The sequence below is a fragment of the Centruroides sculpturatus genome, unplaced genomic scaffold, assembly GCF_000671375.1.
Source record: "Centruroides sculpturatus isolate CEXI.00-Female unplaced genomic scaffold, Cexi_2.0 scaffold1291, whole genome shotgun sequence".
Lineage (NCBI taxonomy): Eukaryota > Metazoa > Arthropoda > Arachnida > Scorpiones > Buthidae > Centruroides > Centruroides sculpturatus.
Window position 1 is genome coordinate 123,021 of NW_019392629.1, and position 21,465 is coordinate 144,485.

Here is a 21,465-nt window from a genome sequence, read left to right on the forward strand (position 1 = left end):
ATTTTCAGATCAAAAATTTCAATAAAGTTCAATAAATTTTTTTTAATTATTAAATTAATTTCGGATAATAATTTTTACAATTTGTACTAATATCGGATGTCGTTGAGAATTATTAATATATATTTGCTATATTTTTTTTTGTTCTAATATCCGAATAAATTAAAACACGACAATTTAAAATAATATTTTAACAATAAGGCAAAGTAAAATAGGGAAATAGTTTAATTAATATAATAATTATTTAAATTATATTTGCTACTTATTTTTTACATTACTTTTTATATTATTTGTTACTTATACGTTGAGAAATAATTTAATAAATTTTGTAAATTACTATGTTCGATCCAGCCAGTTATATCCGATGGATTTTCGTCTGTAAGATCGATGCTTTTTAACAGAATCTATAGCCCAAGATTTCTCTTGAAAAAAATTAATTTTGTGAACTAGACTTCTATGCACATGATTTTTCCCGCGAGTTTTAATACAATTTATTTCCAATAAACATCCAAGAACAGCTAGTATGTCGTCATCACGTGCATGGCCGGCCGACTGACTGACTGATTTTCTTCCTCGTGTGTGCATAGGAATTCTGAACTTCCTCAAGGTCAAGACCTTGAGGAAGTTCAGAATTTCCTATGCAAAATTTCCAGGCATGCGCGGTTAATCCTCAAAGGATTTCCTTAACGTGTGTGGCCGCCTACGGTGTTGCCCTCTTTAGTGTGAATGTGGGAGCACGATTTTGTTCGCCCTCTTTAAAGCTTAACTCCTGTGTATTTTTGTTGAAAATTTCTGAAATTTTGAGGCCATTAATTTCTGGTGATTAAAAGATGGAAGGGGTGGGCATATAAAGGTGGTGGTGTCATATTTCCAGTAGGATCGGACTTAATGACGATTTTACTCGTTATTAGCATTTACAATTTTTTATAAAACTCATCCCTACCCTCAAAATTAAGCCATTTTATAATAGTTAAAACTATATAAGTTTTTAATAGTAAAATATCGTAATAACTTTTCGGACATTTGGTGGCGACATCTAAGCAACTCGTTGCTGGATTTTTTATCATGCATTCAGTTCGAAATTTGAAGCATTCGAAGTTAGTCGTATGAAGTCGGAAATACCACTATATTTAATAACAGAACATTTCTTTGAACATTGTTTAAAATATTAATATACAGCGCCAAAATTATCATAATTAATTCGCTATGAAAGTCGTGATATCAGGGACATCAAATAATCGCTCTGACGTCAAAAACCTGTAATGGCGGTGTCAAGAATTTTCATTATATACGGTTTTGTTATCGGTATCAATGTAATTTTTAATACACCAATTTTTCGATTTTCAAAAATCATCTAATAAACAAGCCTCACTTCAAAATTTCAGAAATTTCTGATAAAAAGCACAGCAGTTATTAAGCTTCAAAGAGGGTGAAAAAAATCATGTCACACTAAACACATACACTAAAATCCATACATACAAAAAAAACAACTTTTTTGCATTTCTTGACCAATAGCCATACTTTTCCTCTGTTATACATAAAATAACAGAGCTGGGAAAGTAAAAAATACAGTGTTTTGTGACTGAATTTCTCAAACAACTTTATTAACAGTAAAATTGTGTAAGACCAAGACCGATTCATGTTCTGTAATATTCCTTTTCATCAAATGACGTTTTTTTCCCGACTGCTTTCTGGCTATTTATTATTCCAATCGACAGATAAATATAATTTTCACAAATTCTGAATTTTGCGACAGGCAGCTGACCCAAATATAGGAGTATGGCACTTAAATTAACAAATCCATCACTCCATACCATAACATATCATGGCATTTTCCAAGGGCATAGACTTTTCAGATCCTAATAGCTAATGTATTTTATTATTAAGTTTTTGAAATTTCAGAGTTTTTTAGTAATATATCTGATGCCCTCTTTCGCTTTACTTCTCTGTAAGATGTCTGCTCCTCTCAAACAATTCGTGAGCAAGTGAGTGCTTGATTGTGTCAATGAATAATGGAGCAAATGAAAGAGACTAGTGTAACTTTATTATACTTCATAGTACAAATAAAAGCATAGCATGGAAAAACATCTAATGTTAAAAATTTGCAAATAAATAATTTCAATAAAAATTTCAAATTTTAATAAATAAATTTTAATAAAAACTTTAAAAATTTATTTATTGAAATTATATACACTTAAACATTAGGTATATTTTAATAAATTATTTAAACATACTTTTTTACATTGTTACATTAAAATTTATTATAATAAAAATATTTCATGAGTCTTTCAATTTAATAAAAATCAATAAATGTCTAACTTAAATATCATCAAATACTGATTTCATTAAAACAAAAAACAACAAATTATTGTATTGAAATCATAAATTTGAATTATGAACTATTCAGAAAATTAAGATATTCTAACAAACAAAAATTGAAAATACTTATTTTTTAATTCTTCACAACAGGACAAAAATTAATTTTAAAAAGAAGCTCTTAAAAGAGTATTGGACTTACCTGTAATTATTCATAACTTTAGGAGGTTCAGCAACAATTCCAGCATGATACAATAATTCGTTAAAATCATTTTTGTATGATGCTGTAAAATAAAATTTCATTTACAATAGTTTATTTGCTATGATTAATACACAAATATATCACATATATATTAATAATTTATAAATTAAGTTAATCATTATTTGTTTTTTAAACAAAATTATGTCACGTTTTTTATTTCTATGATGTAGAATTCAGATATAAATATTTTAAAATAAATAAAGGATTTATGAAAAGACCAGTAGATGAGCCTGGTGTTGCCTGTGCAAAAAACAAAAACAAAGATTAAGATTATTAGATTATTTCATACTTCTAATCCTTCTATTGTAGTAGTCCGGGACGCCCCCTAGTGGGAGTTCTAGCAGCAACAGTGTCATTCTGTGGTATAAATAATAAACTCCTATTACAAATAAAAATAATAATAAACTGAATTTCTCATGGCGTACCCTACTAAAAAAACACAGCCAAAAATGCAAAAAACCACATCAAATAATAATATACTGAATTTATTGTTAATTTAAATAATAGCTAGGGTCACCCCTAATGGCCATTTTTGGCATACAGTGACAGAAAGAAAAAAAAAAGAATCCGGTTTTTCAGCTTTATATATATAGATATAGCAATTTTAATCCCTTTGTTCTTTTTCAGCAGATCGGAGTTATTTACAAATAAATCCCCATCATTCCAAGTACAATCATAAACAAAAAATAATGAATATAAACAAACTCAAGTAGTTAGAACAGATTAAGAGCAACCATAAATAAATGTAATCAGAGCATGAGCATAACATAAACATTCATTCAAATTTACTAATTTGTTGAAAGTGATTTTTAAGAACCAACCATTTTTGGATAGAATATCTTAAATAAAACAGTATCTGTGTCTAGTTTTTCATTTTTATACTTTTCATTGATTCACTTTTAAACTAAACTTGATGAAATTTTCCAATCTAATAAACATATAAAAAAATTATAATCTCTCATACCAACAATTCGAGATCCTACTGGTAATATCACCCATGGATTATCAATGTATGCCAACTGCTTTCCTGTACATAAACTACCACCATTTTTCTTTCCATCAAATCTAATCCTATAAAGTTTTTCACCTTGACTTCCATTTAATGCATCTAAAATGACAGCTCGACACCAGCTGTGAAGGAATGATAATTTTGAAGCAATAACTTGCATTCCAATGACTAGATCGCTGAAAAGTATAATAAGCTAAATTTAGTTTAATATTTTTTAATTTTTATGTTTTGTATTGTATACATTTTTATATGTTAAATAAAAATAATAGCAATAAACAAACCTTCTCTCTACACGTCCAATTGAAGGAAGATTTGGCCTAGAAATTGCTACTTGACCCAAATGTATTACTTCAGATGATGATTCAATGATATGGCTGTTATTTTCATTAAAAGATCTTGAATTTTGACAGATATTATTCTAAGACAATAAATTCATTTCATTAAAATTCTTCCAGACAGAAAATAAAATTATATACAGAAACATCAATGCTTTTTCAATTTATTATTGTAATATTTCATATTTTAGAACATTCAAACCTAAATACTAATCACGAGTCACTAAAAATTTGATAAATTTTGAAATGTCAAATTATAATCTATATAAAAATACTTAATGCAACTTAAGACTAATACATAATAGTTTATAGTTCATTAAGAAAGATTGTTGGCACTTTTAGAATAAAGTTAAAAACAAAAGTTCTAATGCAAAATCCAAGGTTTGACTAATTATTGCATTGTATTCACATTCTATTTTATTATCACTCTATGCTATCAGTCATAACTACTTTTGATAAGCTTCAATAAAAAAATTGTAGTAGTAAAGTTATGGGTAATAATTAAACTTACACTTACCCGATAATTAATATTTAAAGACTTATCTTGCATAAAATCTAGAAAAAAAAAGTTATTAAAATGAAATCACTTCTAATATATAAAGAAAAGTATAAAATAAACATACAACTTTCTGGTAACGGTGAAAGGATGATACCTTCTGGTAATGATTGATTTTCCTGAGCTTCATCATCACTTATATCTATTATCTCTTTCTTTTGTAAATTTCTGTAAATAAAATTTTTTATAGCTAATAAGTTCATGTTCCAAAATATTAATTTGCTTTGTATTTCTTTTTTTAACTAAAACTTAAATTAATTGAAGGGCATGATAAAAGTTTGGATCAATAAGTCAATGGTATAAATTATTAATATAAATAGTATAAATTATCAATATAATTAATATAATATTTTATTCATACTCATACATCATAACATTTTAATACAAGTTGCTCATTTTAAGTTTGTTATTAATATATATTTTTAAAAACATAATTAATAATGAACTTAAAATGTGCATATGTTAAAATCTTATTATGGCTATTCTAAAATTTACAACACATTCAATTTAATGGACTTTCAGCAAAGTGGACATTCCTTCCCCAATTAGTCTTAAACTGAGGATTTACTGTATTTTTGTTTTACTATATNTTTTTGTAATCTATACACATGTGGTGTATTATATTTTAAATGATTTAACAAAAAAGGTATTGTAATGAATTGGCTGTTGACTTTGTTCAACAGTACATTAATCATATAAAATATGTACCGAAACTCATTTTTCAGTTTAGCAACATCATCTTCAAGTAATTTAAACATGTTTTCTACTTCAATTTTTTTCCCTATAAATTAAAAACAAACAATAAATAAATATTTTTAGTTCAATAATATCAAATTTATTTTAATTATAGAGAAACATTCAAGAGCATTACCTTCCAGAGAATTCCATTTTTCAGAAAGTGATTTAATTTCACATCTTTCTACTTCTAATAAATTCTTTTGTTTAAATATAGAATGAATTATTTCTGTTAAACAAAATCTGTTCTTGCAATTTACTTCTCCTTCACTTAAACGCAATTTTTTTGAAAATGGTTGGAATTCATCTTCGTTTAATATATATTCCATATTTTTATAACGATTACTATTTGTACTAGAATTATCAAAGTTATCATTCATTGGAATATTTACTTGTTCATTAATTTCATGCAGTTCACAAACTGGATTCAATGGTGGCATGTCATCATCTGAATTATATAATCCATCAGATAAATAGCCATTTGAACTTTCTGGTAATATTTCAAGACCTTCATCAGGTGGAGATTGTGGTAATAATACTAGTTGTAAATCATCATGTGCTTCCTGATTTAATTGTTCTGTAAAATGAAAAGGTTTTTTAAAACAGTCAGATTAATATTGAAAATTTTAATTTACATTTCAAAACTAAAATTGCTTCAAAATTTCTATTCTGAACGGTTTTCTTGATATTTCATTCATTAAATCTTTATTAAAAACAATAAAGGTAATTGCTAATTATATGTTTAATGTAACAAAACATGACAATAAAAATCAGAATAACTAAAGTTTAATTACATACTTATTTTGTATCATACACAAAATCTATATTTGAAATTTTTGTTATATAACATTTTAAAATGTAATTTTAACAATGATTTTATTGTCATATTTAAAGGATCCGGTAGAAAGTATCTTACAATAATAATCATAAAAAATATAAGGTTAAGAGAAAAAGTACAAATAAATAAACATGTTATACAGTAATACCCCGACTTACACGAATCTGGAATTACGCAATTTTCAAATCTCGTCGATTCGTCTTTTGTTTGAGCGCCACGCAACTCTTAATTACTCATTTCCCCCCACACTATTGTTCGGCTTACATGTTCGGATGTGTTCGACATATAGCTACAATTTATTTTGTGTTATTTGTATGTATTTATATGCAAAATTATACCCCGACTTACGCAAATTCGACTTATGCGGTTATCGCTCGGTCCCACCTATCGCGTAAGTTCGGGGTATTACTGTATTTATTATATATATATAATGTTTTCTATATTTATGTGTGATTTAGGAGTATATCTCATTCCTGAAAACCTTGAAAATTAGGACAGGCTTTCCCATTATTCCTTACATTCAAAATTTGAACAGACAGCCCAACTATCCTACCCAACATTCTCCAAACAACATTAAAATACTATCAACCAATTATTCTAAATCAAAAGAACTAAATGAAATTGCTGATTAGGTTAATCAACAATAATAAAAAATAAACTAATTTGAAGAAAGAAAAAAAATGTGACATGAACAAAAATGTACATTAGACATTTCTTTATTTAAATGTAAGAAAACAATAGTTAGTTAAGAAAGTAAATAAAATAGAATGAGCAATTATTTATTGTGACATTGTCACAATGCCAGGCTGCAATTTTAATTATATTTTTAATTTATTTAATTAATTTAAAATAAATTCTCTCCATCTCAGATTAGTAGTGACTTGCCCCTGTTCATTATGCTTTACCTTTAACAATAGTCATGCCAGTCATCTATCTAACACCTTTCAGAAGAAAATTTTAAAATAGAAATAACGTAACTTCTGGTTTTCCATCAGAAGTTCATATATAGATAATCAGGCCTCCTGCCCCTAAGATTTCCATATCTATTCTTGTCTTTCATCTATATAACTCTAATCTCAAAATTAAGGAAAGACAGAGACAGACAAACAGAAGGACAATAGTGGAAATTTATAGGTCTACATTTTTTTCAAATTGCAACCCAATAAAATAAAAATGAAAAAGTAATCACTGACAGAGTTTATAATGCATAGATAAAATTTACTAAACTGCACAACTACATTAAAATGAATAGCACACACATAACAAATTAAAACATGGTGTAAATAAAACAAAGAAAATGGAGATTAGAACCTAGGAGCCATCTGGAGTGTGTGGGAATTTCAATCTTGTCACAACTCTTAATTAAATATTTTTATCTCAAATATCAGTCAACACTTGTATCAAATATTTCATGTAATAAATCAAATAGAGATTAAAAAAAAACTCATTTTATCATATTCTTGTATATCAAATACTCATAAAAATAGAATCACACTGTATATTATGCTACAATAGATCTGATTTCATAATCTATTGTAGCACAGTATATATTTATAGTACTTATTGGCTATAATTATTCAGATTTTCTGGAAAATAATATTTTAAATGAAAATCATAGCATAAAAATATTATTACAATTAAAATTTTTAACAAAATATTTTATTTAAATAAGAAGACTGTTTAGATAAAATTGCTATCATAAATATAATTTATATACAATCACTTACTGTATTGTTCAAAAGAAGGCTCTATGTAATTTTCTCTTGGAGGACGACTAGGAACATGAAATATAGTTGGAACTGCATTCCATACCAAATGCTTTTTACTCAGTGGTGTATGAGAAAACATATAGTAAATATAATACTGACTGGCATCAAAATGATCTTCACACAGAGTAAGATTCTTATTGATAAAATCGATGTCATTTTTAAATAAATCCAGCCTATTACAATTAATAGCCCAAAGTGCACATCTGAGAAAAAATTATAAATTATAATTTTAGATAAAATTAAACTCTATACAAACACTAAACACTTTAATAGTCTTTAAATCATTTAATAATATTAATTATGCAATTATAAGATGAAAGATAAAAATGAAAAAAATCCAAAATAAAAAGTTATATAGCTAATCAATATAACAGCCTTAAAACTGATCATTTACAACTTTAAATGGTAATTAATCTGTTAAAGCTCTACATGGTGTGTCATTTTCCAATATCANGTGACTACAATGACACACTGCACATTTTTTATGATTAAAGGGAACAACAATTACTTCAGAAATATCAGGAATAACCATTCCAATATTTTTACATAGTAAGATTCTTATTGATAAAATCAATGTCATTTTTAAATAAATCCAGCCTATTACAATTAATAGCCCAAAGTGCACATCTGAGAAAAAATTATAAATTATAATTTTAGATAAAATTAAACTCTATACAAACACTAAACACTTTAATAGTCTTTAAATCATTTAATAATATTAATTATGCAATTATAAGATGAAAGATAAAAATGAAAAAAATCCAAAATAAAAAGTTATATAGCTAATCAATATAACAGCCTTAAAACTGATCATTTACAACTTTAAATGGTAATTAATCTGTTAAAGCTCTACATGGTGTGTCATTTTCCAATATCATATATGTCACACAGAGAAACAAATTAAGTAAGTTTTAACCAAATGAATTAATTACATTTCACACAAAACAAACATTGAATTAAGATAAATTTGATTTAATAATACTTAAATGAATTTTTTGTTTATACAATCAGAATATTTGTTTTTTAAGAAATCAAACTTATCGTGAAAAGTTTAGTATTATGTGATAATATGCCAGTAAGTAGTTGATAGGTGCATTTATATTTATGAAACAGTTTGTGAAGAATGGATTATTCAATCACTGCTTGAAATTTTTCAATGCCAAAAAGTTGATGTTTTTGTAATCTATACACATGTGGTGTATTATATTTTAAATGATTTAACAAAAAAGGTATTGTAATGAATTGGCTGTTGACTTTGTTCAACAGTACATTCTTGAGCTACTTCGTTAGTTATCCCACTCAAGAAAAGTTCACCCATCATTTAACTCCTTGGTGAAATGGAGAGTTGAACTCTCTGAGATCTTTAACTCTGAAGTTATTTAATTGAGTTAAGAGTACTGATGAGTGGAAAGTCTATCATAAAACTGTCATCCAGTATAAGAAAGCACTTAGAAGGGCAAAAGGATTTTCATAGAGGAACTTCTGCTTGAACATTTCTAATGTTTCTAAAAGTTTCATGAAGATTTTAGAACTGTTCTAAATTGGGTTCCTTGATACTTCCTAGTGGTAAGGCTTCAACCTCTTCTTAAGAAACTATTCTCTTTTTACTTCAGGCTTATTTCCCAAGTCAGAAATTAATAATTCAAGCCTTTATTTAAGTTTTTAAGGCTCTCATCCAGATCCCAAATACAAAATCCTAGATATTAGCTAGATTGGTGGTTTTCACTGCTAAGATCAAATGGGCCAATAAATCATTTGATCCATTTAAGTCAGCTGCAACTGATGGTACACTCCAGCTCACCTACAATATGGAGCTGATATTTTAGCTCCCATTTTTCTGTCATATTTATCATGCCTGTATGGTATTAAGATATAAATGTGATCTGCCTAGCAGAGTGTTACCACCCATCTGGTTTTCATCTGGACAGTCCGGGGATTGACTCACTGTCCGGGTGAACTATTAATTTTGTTGGAGAATTTCGTAGAAATTGTGAAATTACGATGAAACAAAGTTCTTGCAAATATTTTTACAAATTTACACTATTTTAACAGCGAAAGAACTCACACTCACTGAAACTCATCTGCAATTCTGCCATGTTAGTCTGTTTACGCCGACGTGTGGCATGCAACCTGTTAACTTTTTTTTTTTGCATGTACGATCATACACGTCTCTAATATCCAATAGAGATAAGTCATCTGTACCTGTTCTTTCTTAATTTACGTTACTTACGTTACTCCCACGCAAGTCCCTAGTCCCTAACTGTAACTGATTTAGAACCGGCATGCATGTTATTCTTCGCATTGTAAAAGGACATTGCCCATACGTCAGGAACTTTTGTTCGAACAAACCTGACCTGCCATCTGGATCAGCAATTCTGAAAAGGTGGCAACACTAGCCTAGTAGCTGGTTAATGTGATTTTCATTCCTAAGCCTTGCAAGAAATCTTATTCTGAAACCACAACTTTTAGATTTATTAGACTAATATCGTTTATGTTAAAAGACATCGGAGAAGCTTATTGATAAGCATATTAATAAGTAATCTGAGGACATTTGTTTGAGTTGGTTCCATTCCTTCACTTTGCTTATTAACTGTGATTGATTTTGGTCAGTTTCATAAACATCTGTGTTAAGTGAAATTTTGCTTCTCAGCTTTTTGCCACATTTGCAGATTGCTGAGGAAACTTCTCTGCATCTCATTTGGGAGTATGAAATTATTTGCTCAGGTATACTTGTTTATCTGGGTTTTTCTTTTTTGAGTCCTGGTGACATTCCTCTGCTTTCCTTCAGAGATCTACTGTTTTTTTATTTTAAGAAATTACCTATACCTTTGTAATTTATTGTGGGGCTTAAAATGGATCTTTTAGGTCAAGGTGCATTTGACCTTCTGACCCCTCATACACAACAAACAATAAATTATATTCCTATAAATTTTAATCCAAGGAATGTTTATTTATAGATGTAACATGTTAATAACAATCAAATTAATTCTTTGTATTATTTAGAAAAATCAGATGATATTTAATGTTGAATTTCTTTTGCCAATTTGAAACTGTGTTGTCATACGTTTTTGTCGATTAAGCACTATAAAGTGCAATTAATCAAACACTAGTCATCGTTTCATCCTTTTGTTTATTTAGTTAATGTGCGTTGTTTACACATTTTGGGCCTTATGTGGATGCCTAGTGTTCATTGAATTTCTTAATAATGCACTATTTCATATTTGACGTAGTTTTTCATATTCTGTACATTATTTGTATTAATCTAGAAATTGAATTTTTGAATAGAATGGTATTTCACTTATTCCAAAAAGTTTCCCCCTTTCTTTAATTTTTCATTTTGATAAAATTGAAATAAATGTAAATTTTGATTCCTTGAAATGAGTGATATTTTGTCTATTGCGTAAACTGCTGTGGAGAGATGCACACTATTCGGCGATACATGTTACATGACTTTCCATGTGGGACTTTAACAGATAAGTACCAGTTAAATTATTCAAAACATACCTTCTTGGATCTTTTGGAAATGGAAAGAAATATAATTCAGGATTTCTATCTTGGCTGTGACTACAATGACACACTGCACATTTTTTATGATTAAAGGGAACAACAATTACTTCAGAAATATCAGGAATAACCATTCCAATATTTTTACATAACATTTCTAGAGTTCTAGTTTTGGTTACTAAAATGGAAAAAATAAATTATTAATTATTAATCTACATTATATGAAAATTATATATATATATATATATTTATTTATTTATTTAATAACCTACATTTTGGTAATATTGGAACATAAGAAGTAAGCCTGTTTGATCTTCTAATATTATCTTTAGTACTTGATTGATATTCTGATTTTGAACAACCATTTACATCTTTAATATCTTTAAAAACCTTCTTCACTGGTGAAGATTGTTTACCCATTGTCATTCTGATATTAATACCAGCTTCAGTTAAACTGAAAACAAAAAGAGAATGTAGTTATTTTTTTACTCCTTTAAAAAATAACCAAAATTAAATTTTAATTTTGTTCCATTATTCTATTTATTGATACAACACAGCAGAGCAGTATAAATAAAAATTTTTGCAAAAAGTTTACAGCTATCTTATTTTAAATACAGTCATATCTTTAATGTCTGTATATATATTAAGTATTATTAATCAGATATTTTATTGTTTAACTTAAAATATGACAGAAATTAAGAAAAGCTTTTACTTATTAAATTACACTTGAGTGTTGTGGTGTTACCGATAGCAACTTTTAGAGTATGGCCTTTAAGACCTTTAGTCAACAAACGCTCCCACCCCACATACTACTTAGAATTTGCACTAGAAAAAAATTACTGCTTTAATTCCACCTTCTGACTTTGTGACCACAGCCTCTACTTATTAAATTGTCTTGTAAATAAAAATAATTTAATATTTTTGTTGAAAAATATATGTTATATGATTTCTAATTGATTATTCTTATTTTTATCTTGCATTTTATTTCTAGAAGAAACTAAAACCTAATATAATTTATAATTCTTCATTTTTAATAAAAACTGGAGTAACTTGATATTTTAGTCATAAGAATTAGACCCTTAGAAGACCCTTAGAATAAAGAAAGTAAGATTAATTTTTGTGAATTTAACATTACATTGAGATATAGCAATATACAGTGACTTATAAAAACCATTGCAATTATTCCATAAACAATCTCAATACATATAGATTTCTCTTTCTCTCTAATAATGCAATTTTCCAAAATATGAAAAAAATGTTAACTTTTCCAAATTCCAAATTGTAAAATCTAATAAAATGATTAAGATGTCAAGATATCAGTAATGAAATGAAAAGCTAATTCAAGCAAACAATCATTGATTTTAATTAATTAACAGAATAAAATATTTTTATGGTAAATAATTTAAATATAAAAGTTTTCAGAATCTTTGAGAAAATTTATTTTATATTAGTAAATGCCTGNCAAACAATCTTTCAAATTATTAAAAATTCAAAAAAGTCTGTAAAGAAACTGAATTGACACTTTTTCAATATACATACATTTTTCACAGCAACAGGGGATATTGCACATTTTGTCATAATAAAGTCTTGCCAGAAGTTGATTGTACAAAATACAATAATAGCTGAATAGTATTTTGAAAAGTTGGATTTGGCACCTTTTGAAAATCAGCTCCTCAATTCTTATAGTAAATGTACTCTTTTTAACTACTTTCTCAATTTCTGAATATGATTTGTTAAAACTATGTAAATTTGTAATGATTTTTTTTCTTCCACTGTTGTTTAAGTGTCTCTGCTATTTATTTTGGTGATAACAGAAAGTAGATTGAAATAACAATAATTTTCACAACTGGTAAGGTTAAAAAAAAACAGATTTCATATATCTACCATACTGGGCATAAATAAAATGTAAATGAAATTGATTTGCATAAATATCATCACTGTGTGAATACCTTTGTCCATTCAAATCATATCTATACAAATACTTTCTAAGTTTACAAAGGTTAAAAGTATGTAAATAATATTTTTATTTATCATATTATTATGTGATGAGTTCATTGGGTTATAATTTTTTTTACTATTAAATTTATACATTATAATTAAGAATTGGNTATATTAGTAAATGCCTGCCTAAGCTCAATTCAAATATGAGATCATATGAAGTAAACAGACTCAAATAAGTTTCACAAACCTTTTTACACATTTTCTAGCAGTTTCTTGAGAGAACAAACGTTTTTGGCCATGTTTTATAGCCTTCTTCAGGTTCTATAGCATTGTCAGTTAACAAAAATTCAAAAGATGTTATTGTTTACAACAAGTTTCCTATTTCCTATGATGTCATTGTTTTAAATGGGAGATTATTAAAAGACAGACAAAATTGAAAAAATTAACAAAATAGATGTGTAAATGGATAACAGAAGATAGATAACAGTTCTAGCTTTCCGTGCATGGAATTGAACAGACTCAAAACTTAGCATATGAGAAAATCCAAGTTTAGAGTAAAAATTTAAGCCAACTTTTAATTATAAATATAATCAATACATATTATACAATCTTTTGCACTTTAATAGTTATTTTTGTGAAATTAAGATAGAATAACTGACATATTAAATATTTTTCATTTTTAGCTTTCTGCCCTATGAGCACTAAGAGAGCATTTTTTTATACTCATTTTGAGTTCAGTTAGGCCCATTATGGGGCAACTGGTAATGAGGGTAAATATCCCAGACAGACTGCCCATAAAAAATTCCAATGGTTTTTCAACTGTTTGGATTTGATCAGGTCCACAGAGCTATAAGATGATGCCTTAACCATCTTGGACATCCAGCTTAACATACTAGAATTCTGAGAATGATAGTTTAATACTTTGTAGATATTTAAGTAAATAATCCTTACTTCTAGAAAAAAAAAAGCTATTATTTTAAAATTTATAAAATTTTCTTTGCAATATACAATACAATAATATATCAACAGATCAATAAAGTAATTGCTTATTCAGTAATTCAATTTCTAAATTATAAGTTGCTGGTAATCAATGGCAGATCAATCATTAGGCTGAGCAGGCTTAACCCTAGGAAGACTGAAAGCAAAAGAAAAAAAAATCAAGTGAATATACAAAAAATGGTTGAAGGTATATGAGAATATTTTGGATATTTCAGTACTTTGCACACAAGAGATGATAAAACCTTTGCTATCTGGTCCTCATTCCCATCAAATCAGATAGGCTTCCCTTTATTGATTTTCATTCATTCTCTTTTCATTTTTAAATGTAAATGAAAAAATAATAAAAGGTTTTTTAAAACACAAATACAGTGGTACCTCAGGATACGAACGCCCCAGCATACAAAATTTTCAGGATACTACATGAAATTCGAACATAATTTTGCTACGAACAAAAACTCACCATACGATGTTACATTAGTTCGCAGAGCCATTTTTTATTCACTTCTGTTCATTTGTCTCAGTCCGCGTGTTTGCTTTGTCGTGGAAGGATCTTGCTCGATAAAGGAAATCATGAGGTATTATCAGAAAGTGAAAGTGACTGATTTTATTGAAAAGAAACATCCCGAAAAGTTTCACACTGGCCGTATTGCTGCTCGGAATAATGACATTTACCTAAGTCATTTTAGAAACATTTTAAAAGTAGGCAAAGCCAAACCACTTTGGATAGATATTTTACCAAGTGACCTCTATCCAGTGAAAGTGCTGGTGGAAGTGAAGGAAAGAAAGCAAAAAAGCAGTGAATAAAAAAATTTTAAAAAAATATGAAACAGAAAAGATTAACAAATTAGTGTTAAGTTATTTTTAAGTTATTGTTACATTATGTTATGTAAGTTAAGTTTTAGTATCATTTCCCTTCTCCCTCTCCTCCACCACCAGTTTACACCTCCACTGTTGTCTATCCTCAAAAGGTAAAGTGCAAATAAAACTACATTTTTTTTATCAATTATTATTCTATTATAGTTATTTATACATTTACAACTACAAAACACATTTTTCAGTGTTTTCCTTACTATAGTTATTTTTTTTTAATGTAGGCCAGTATTTCTCAACCTCTAACAAATCATTGCCCCCTTCAACGTTGTATCGCCCCCTTCAATAAAACCGTTACATAGTATCGCCCCTTCACTACAAAATTTGAATGCTGAGGGACAAGGCTAACACCTAATTCATACTGCATTGAATAGACTAGTGACTAGTATAATGTTATTTGTTTAATTATTGTATGATATAACGAATAAAATATCTAATTATTCTTAATATAATGCTTTAATACAGGGGTGTCCAACCTTTATGTTTCTCTGGGCCGCATTGGAAGAAGTCAAGGAGTTTTGGGCCACAAGTATATATATAATATATACTTGTGGCCGAATATACAAGTATATTTAAGGATTAACATGTCTAGATTATAATAATAAGTATTAAAACTTTATCACAAAACAGGATATTTTAAAAAATTACTTTTACAGACACTATCAATTTTTACTTACAAATAGATAAATTCATTTATTTGATAAAACGCAAATATTTGGTTTATTTGAGTCTCTGATTAATAAAAAGCGACGAAACACCATTTTAAAGTGCATTTTTATTCAACTAATATATTTATAAATGATATGTAGCCCCAAAAGTAGCCAAAGCGCCAAATGATATTTTTTTACGTTAAACTAAAAAAGTAGCCACATTTGGCGCAATGTAGCCAAATCTTGCAACGCTGGAAGGAATACTAAATAAAGCTGGAGTTTTGACTCAAAGGATTATAGAGCCAAATTCGGAAAAAGAAGAGAAAGGACAAAAGATAAAGAAGTGAGAAAGGTTGGAAAATTAAGACTCAATATTTGCCTAACAGAAGAACTATTTAACCTTTCTGACAACTTTTTATCTTTTGTCCTTTCTCTCCTTTCACCAAATTTGGGTCTATAATCCTTTGAGTCACAACTCCAGCTTTATTTAGTAATCCTTCCTCATTCACACATCTCCAAGTACATGAAAATATTTCATTTCCACTCAAAACTGAAATATAAATAAAGGTTTATGGCTTTGTGAAACGTCTTTTCTGAGTTTATGCCGTTGAAATAAATAAATAATAATAAAATTAAAACATTTGTCGGTTTTGTTTAAACCTTTATTGGGCCGCATTGGAACTTGCCTTGGGCCGCATGCGGCCCGCGGGCTGGACACCCCTGCTTTAATATATCGCCCAAAAACTGTTTTTCGCCCCCCAAAATATAAATTGTTACTAATCGCCCCCTCAACATGGAAAAACACCCACATGGGGGAGATATCGCCCCCGTTGAGAAACACTGATGTAGGCCTACTACTTAGCTTTAATTTGAGTGTGTTTTTCATGTTGGAACGAATTATTTTTATTTTTTACATGTAATCGTATGGGGGAAAAATGATTCTCCTTACAACATTTTCATGATATGACCTCAGTTTCGGAACAGATTAATTTTGTATCCTGAGGTACTGTACCACTTTATAAACAAAATGAAAAATAAATGAATAAAAAACTATTATTGATTCATATTAATTTTGTGATATTATACATGTAATATATTACACAATACAATTATATATGCTATTTAATGTACTGTAACTTAATTCTAATCAACAAATTGGACAGGGAGCAAGGTCAGGAGTAGCCTTACTAAAATCCAATCTCGGGGCCCAGATAGTAGTTTATCACAGCTGTTAGCATATGCTTACCAGATAATAGCCTATGAAAGAAAGACAAATTGTTCTGAAACTGAAGACTTAGAAATATGTTTGAAGTAAAAACCAAATAAGACTTACTTCTAACCCAAAACCAAAAACGGTGCATAACTCAATTGGTGTTTTGGTTTTGGGTTAGAAGCAAGTCATATTTTGCGGTGTGCTTTTGACGTGTATTGTAATTTAAATGAAAGATTAATTAGTCTTTCTTGAGTAGTAATTCAAGAAAGACTAATTAATCATTCATTTAAATTATTTGTACTGTATCATAGTACTGTTACTTAATTTTGAAGATTAATTCATTAAATATGCTGTATTTCAGCAATGTAGAATAATGCACAGTAATAATAGTGTAATAGCATAAAAAAAATTTTATTCTAAAGGGATTCATAGCAGTTTGTCATTGTAAATTTCCATAAATTTTTCATGTTATCATCAAAAATTTCCACTAATACTGTTTAGCTTGTTCCATAGTTATTGCAAAATTAGATTCATAACATGGGGAAAAAAAATACAAAATTCTTTTTACAGTTGATGAAAACAGTAAATAGCTCCCTCATGCCGATCAATATGATGTCATCATGGAGTGAAATTTGACATAATGCATAACCCAGACTATATCAATCAAATATCAATGTTAACTTAGAAATATGCTTTGAGTAACTTTAGGACTAATCCACCATTAGGATTAGTCCTAAAGTTACTCCTAATGGACACTAATCCATTAGGACTAAAGCCATTCATGGCCTGATCAAATATTTATCAATTGTGTCCAATGTATGTATTTATTTATACTATGAATAATGTTCAAGTCTCAGTCTTCTCAAGTACATTGGACACAAATGATAAATATTTGGCAGGACTGAATGGCTTGCTTGTGTGTGATTCAGACCTTAATGGCAAGAGTCAATAGTGAGGCAATTGATCACTTGCAGGCAAAAATAACATAATGCCAACTGTTGGAAATCAACAGAAAATACATGTACCCAACTATAACAAACAATGTACAAACTGACAGATAGAAGTCTATAATGATAATTTTTATTTAATCTCAATTAAATTTATATGTTAGTTTAAAAAATAATAATGACAATACAAACAAATTTGGGTCTGTTTAAATTTTTATCCTTTTTAAAACTCCAGCCAGAACAAGATGGTTAACAACTTAAAGATAAAATAGTCTTCATTAAAAATGACTGATGATATGACATTAAAAACACATATTTAATATATTTGATGATGACCTTTTCTTGTAAGATCCAACACCAACAACAAATAGCACTAAAAGTTTTCACAATATCACATAGGTCACTGTTGCATTTAAACACTATTCTGAAGACCCCTGGTGAAAATTGTAAATAATCCTTGGGAGAATGCAATTTATGTAATTATGTAAATGTTGTTGAATTTCTGAATAATTTTCAAAAGCAGAGTTTATACAGAGTTTATATAGGTAGAAACAGATTTATCAAAACCAAAGAAGCAAGTTGAAAGGGAAGCGAGTCTGATTAGCCCCGACATGTTGCACTTGGCTGTAGCTGATATGATAACTCAATTGCAATATGTAACTGAAAGAGGCAGGAAGCATGATGAACAATTCCTTTGATGCTGCTGCAAACAGCAGTGCCATTATATACCCTAGTTGCAAAAAATAGTATTTATTTTTGAAACTGCTCATAGTTTTCCCATGTTGAGATAAATGTTCCTACAAAATTTTATCAATGTATCTCTAATAGTTTTGTCTCCAGAGTGATCTAAAGTGGTATACTTTAATTAAAGACACTATCTTTTGTAGTTGATATTCCTAAGGCATAACAACAGATATAAATAAATTGAAAAATTTATTGATAAATAATTTCGTAATATTCTAAAATTATCACATTCACAAAAATGAAAATTTAAAATTAAAATAAAAAGTATCAAACTAAAAGAATTAAAATTAATGTGATGTTTGTATATAAAGTGATATTAGCCTACATATGATTAAAATATTTAATGAAATAAATACATAATTTACAATAAAATTTAAATAGATTAATTGTTTAATTTTTAATTACAAATATCTCAAATCAAAAATTAATTATGATAAAAATATTTAAAAAGTAGCAAAGTTAATTTAAAATTTCAATGATGGCATTATGTCAAAGATAACTCAGGGTATTTATCCAGGTTACCTCAAGCTAACATTTCTTATTTATTCTGCTCAAGTTACTTGGTAAGAAGAATATATGAACAGAACTCTTGAAAATATAAATTTAATTTCCAGTTTAATAATGACAATAATATAGTCAAATCCCATTATTAAAGTTGAAAGTATTTAAAAGTTGATATTTTGTATTAATGAGTTTGGTTAGTACAAATATCATTAACACTGAAATGCCTATCCTCCCTTATCCATAGGACCACAAATCTATTTCACACTACAATACACTTCACATAAACTGGTAATGTAATAACAGGGTTTCACTATAAACAACAATAATAAAAAGAAAATAAGAAAAACTTTTCTTTATCATCATCATTTAATATAAAACAGAAAAACAAAATTACTATCAAAGAAAGTTTCTTAGAAGAAAATTATAATATAAAAAATAACTGCCAAAATAGTACTCAAGTCACTCACAACCTTTTTTGAGCAACAAGAACTTAATACTGGTCTATAAAGATTATTGAGGTGCAACAACAAACATTCTAAATCAGCATCAGCAGCAACAAAAACTTGTTGCTGCAGCTGCTGCTGATTAGAAAAAAATTATGTTCTAAACATAAATAATTAAATTTTTGTGATAACCTAACCAGTACAGCTTATCACACCAGTGAATATGATATAAAATAAACTACTTTTGTTTATAGTATCATATTCACTGGTATGGTAAGCCCTAAAATTTAATATAACTAAGGACAAAAAGAAATGATAAATTTAATTATTGATTGATTTAATTGATCCGTTATTGCTATAAAAAATTTAATCTGAATAAATGGCTATTTATGAAAATAACCATTTATTCAGATTAAATACTCTCAAAATATCTCCTTTACACATTCTAATATATATACAGGACAACTCTGAAAGTTTTCAATACTATAAGACCTGAAACAAAATGTTTTTATTTATGTTCAAAGTACTCTCCTCTGACCAAAATGCACTTACATAGTTGCTCCTTCCAAAGATCAAAAGCACGACACCACTCATTTTCTGGAATGTTATCAAAATACACTGTTACAAAAGCTTCAATTTCATCCTCTGTGTTAAATTTGCAACTCCTCAAATGTTTTTTGAAATTAAAAATAGAAGTCACACAATGCCAAATCTGGTGAATATGATGGATGTTGAATGACTCATATTATTATAGCTTGAACAAAATCAACAGCCTTCTTGACAGTGTGTGATGAAGGATTATCATGATGCAAATTTGACTTCAAATTTTCAGTGACTCCAGAATTCTAGGAAGACAAACTGTAGTGTACCAATTGGCCATTACTATCTTCTTTCTGTTCACCAAGCTTAATTGCTTTTGCCAGACCTGTGCTACTGAAAAAAACAGCAAAAATGATTTTTTTTTTGCTCTCTGCCTTTTCGATTATTGGAATTGGATTATCTTCATGGATCCTATCTGAGTTTCTTGACATGTGAGACTGTCATAAAATGGTATGTATGTCTCATCACCTGTGACAAGCTTGGAAATAATCTGATGTCCACATGGTTCAACATTTCCAAAGTTTTCTTAGATATTCTGACATACTCTGACTTTTGGAAATATGTCAACTCATCAAGACACTACTTTTTTAACCATAACTCCTTATGCAGAATGTCTGCAACTATAGAGACTCCAATTTGTAGTCTCTCCTGTATCATTTCATGGGAACTGTACATCTTTGGTCTTCTGCAATCATACACTGTACAACAATTATATTTTTAAGAATCACTGCTGTTTACAGTTGTCTTTCATCTGGTTCATTATGGAAGAAAATATGACACCTCTGAAATTTTTTGTAAAGAAAGAATACAATAGTAAAGGATGAAGGATCATCCCTAAAAGCCAATTTCAATTTATTTATGTCTTTGTCATTCAATCTATCACAAAAATCATTGCATGAAGTGCTTCTCTAAAAAGTTCCATTGTTACTATTAGAAAGGTGGGGTCTGCTCATTTAAATTATGGGAGATTGATGAAATTTGTTTATGCATAATGTGTCATAAAAAGTTTATTATTAAAAAAAATAAACACTTTAATTCATTATGGATGGTTTTCTTGTGTTGCAAAATTCTCGAGTAACCCTTGTATATACCTGCATGCCTGTTTCATCAATACAATCTGCTTCAAAACATATATGTTTTTGAAAAAGTGATTAATAATGGCATTATAAATAATGCAATCTATATATATAAAAATGAATGTGTGTGTGTGTGTGTGTGTGTGTGTGTGTGTGT

General features: G+C 28.3%; 1 protein-coding gene across 1 annotated transcript in view; it reads right to left on the reverse strand.

Moving 5' to 3' along the window:
* The window catches only part of LOC111617813 (histone-lysine N-methyltransferase SETDB1-like), a 97,540-nt gene that overhangs the window by 59,989 nt on the left and 16,086 nt on the right, over positions 1–21,465 (reverse strand). The window contains exons 2-11 of the mRNA XM_023359118.1: positions 11,594–11,775; positions 11,322–11,499; positions 7,776–8,020; positions 5,347–5,787; positions 5,184–5,256; positions 4,543–4,643; positions 4,437–4,474; positions 3,866–4,002; positions 3,540–3,760; positions 2,516–2,597 (exon numbers count right to left, since the gene is read on the reverse strand). Coding sequence (XP_023214886.1) covers positions 2,516–2,597; positions 3,540–3,760; positions 3,866–4,002; positions 4,437–4,474; positions 4,543–4,643; positions 5,184–5,256; positions 5,347–5,787; positions 7,776–8,020; positions 11,322–11,499; positions 11,594–11,775 — 1,698 coding nt within the window. The remainder of the gene's footprint in view (positions 1–2,515; positions 2,598–3,539; positions 3,761–3,865; positions 4,003–4,436; positions 4,475–4,542; positions 4,644–5,183; positions 5,257–5,346; positions 5,788–7,775; positions 8,021–11,321; positions 11,500–11,593; positions 11,776–21,465) is intronic.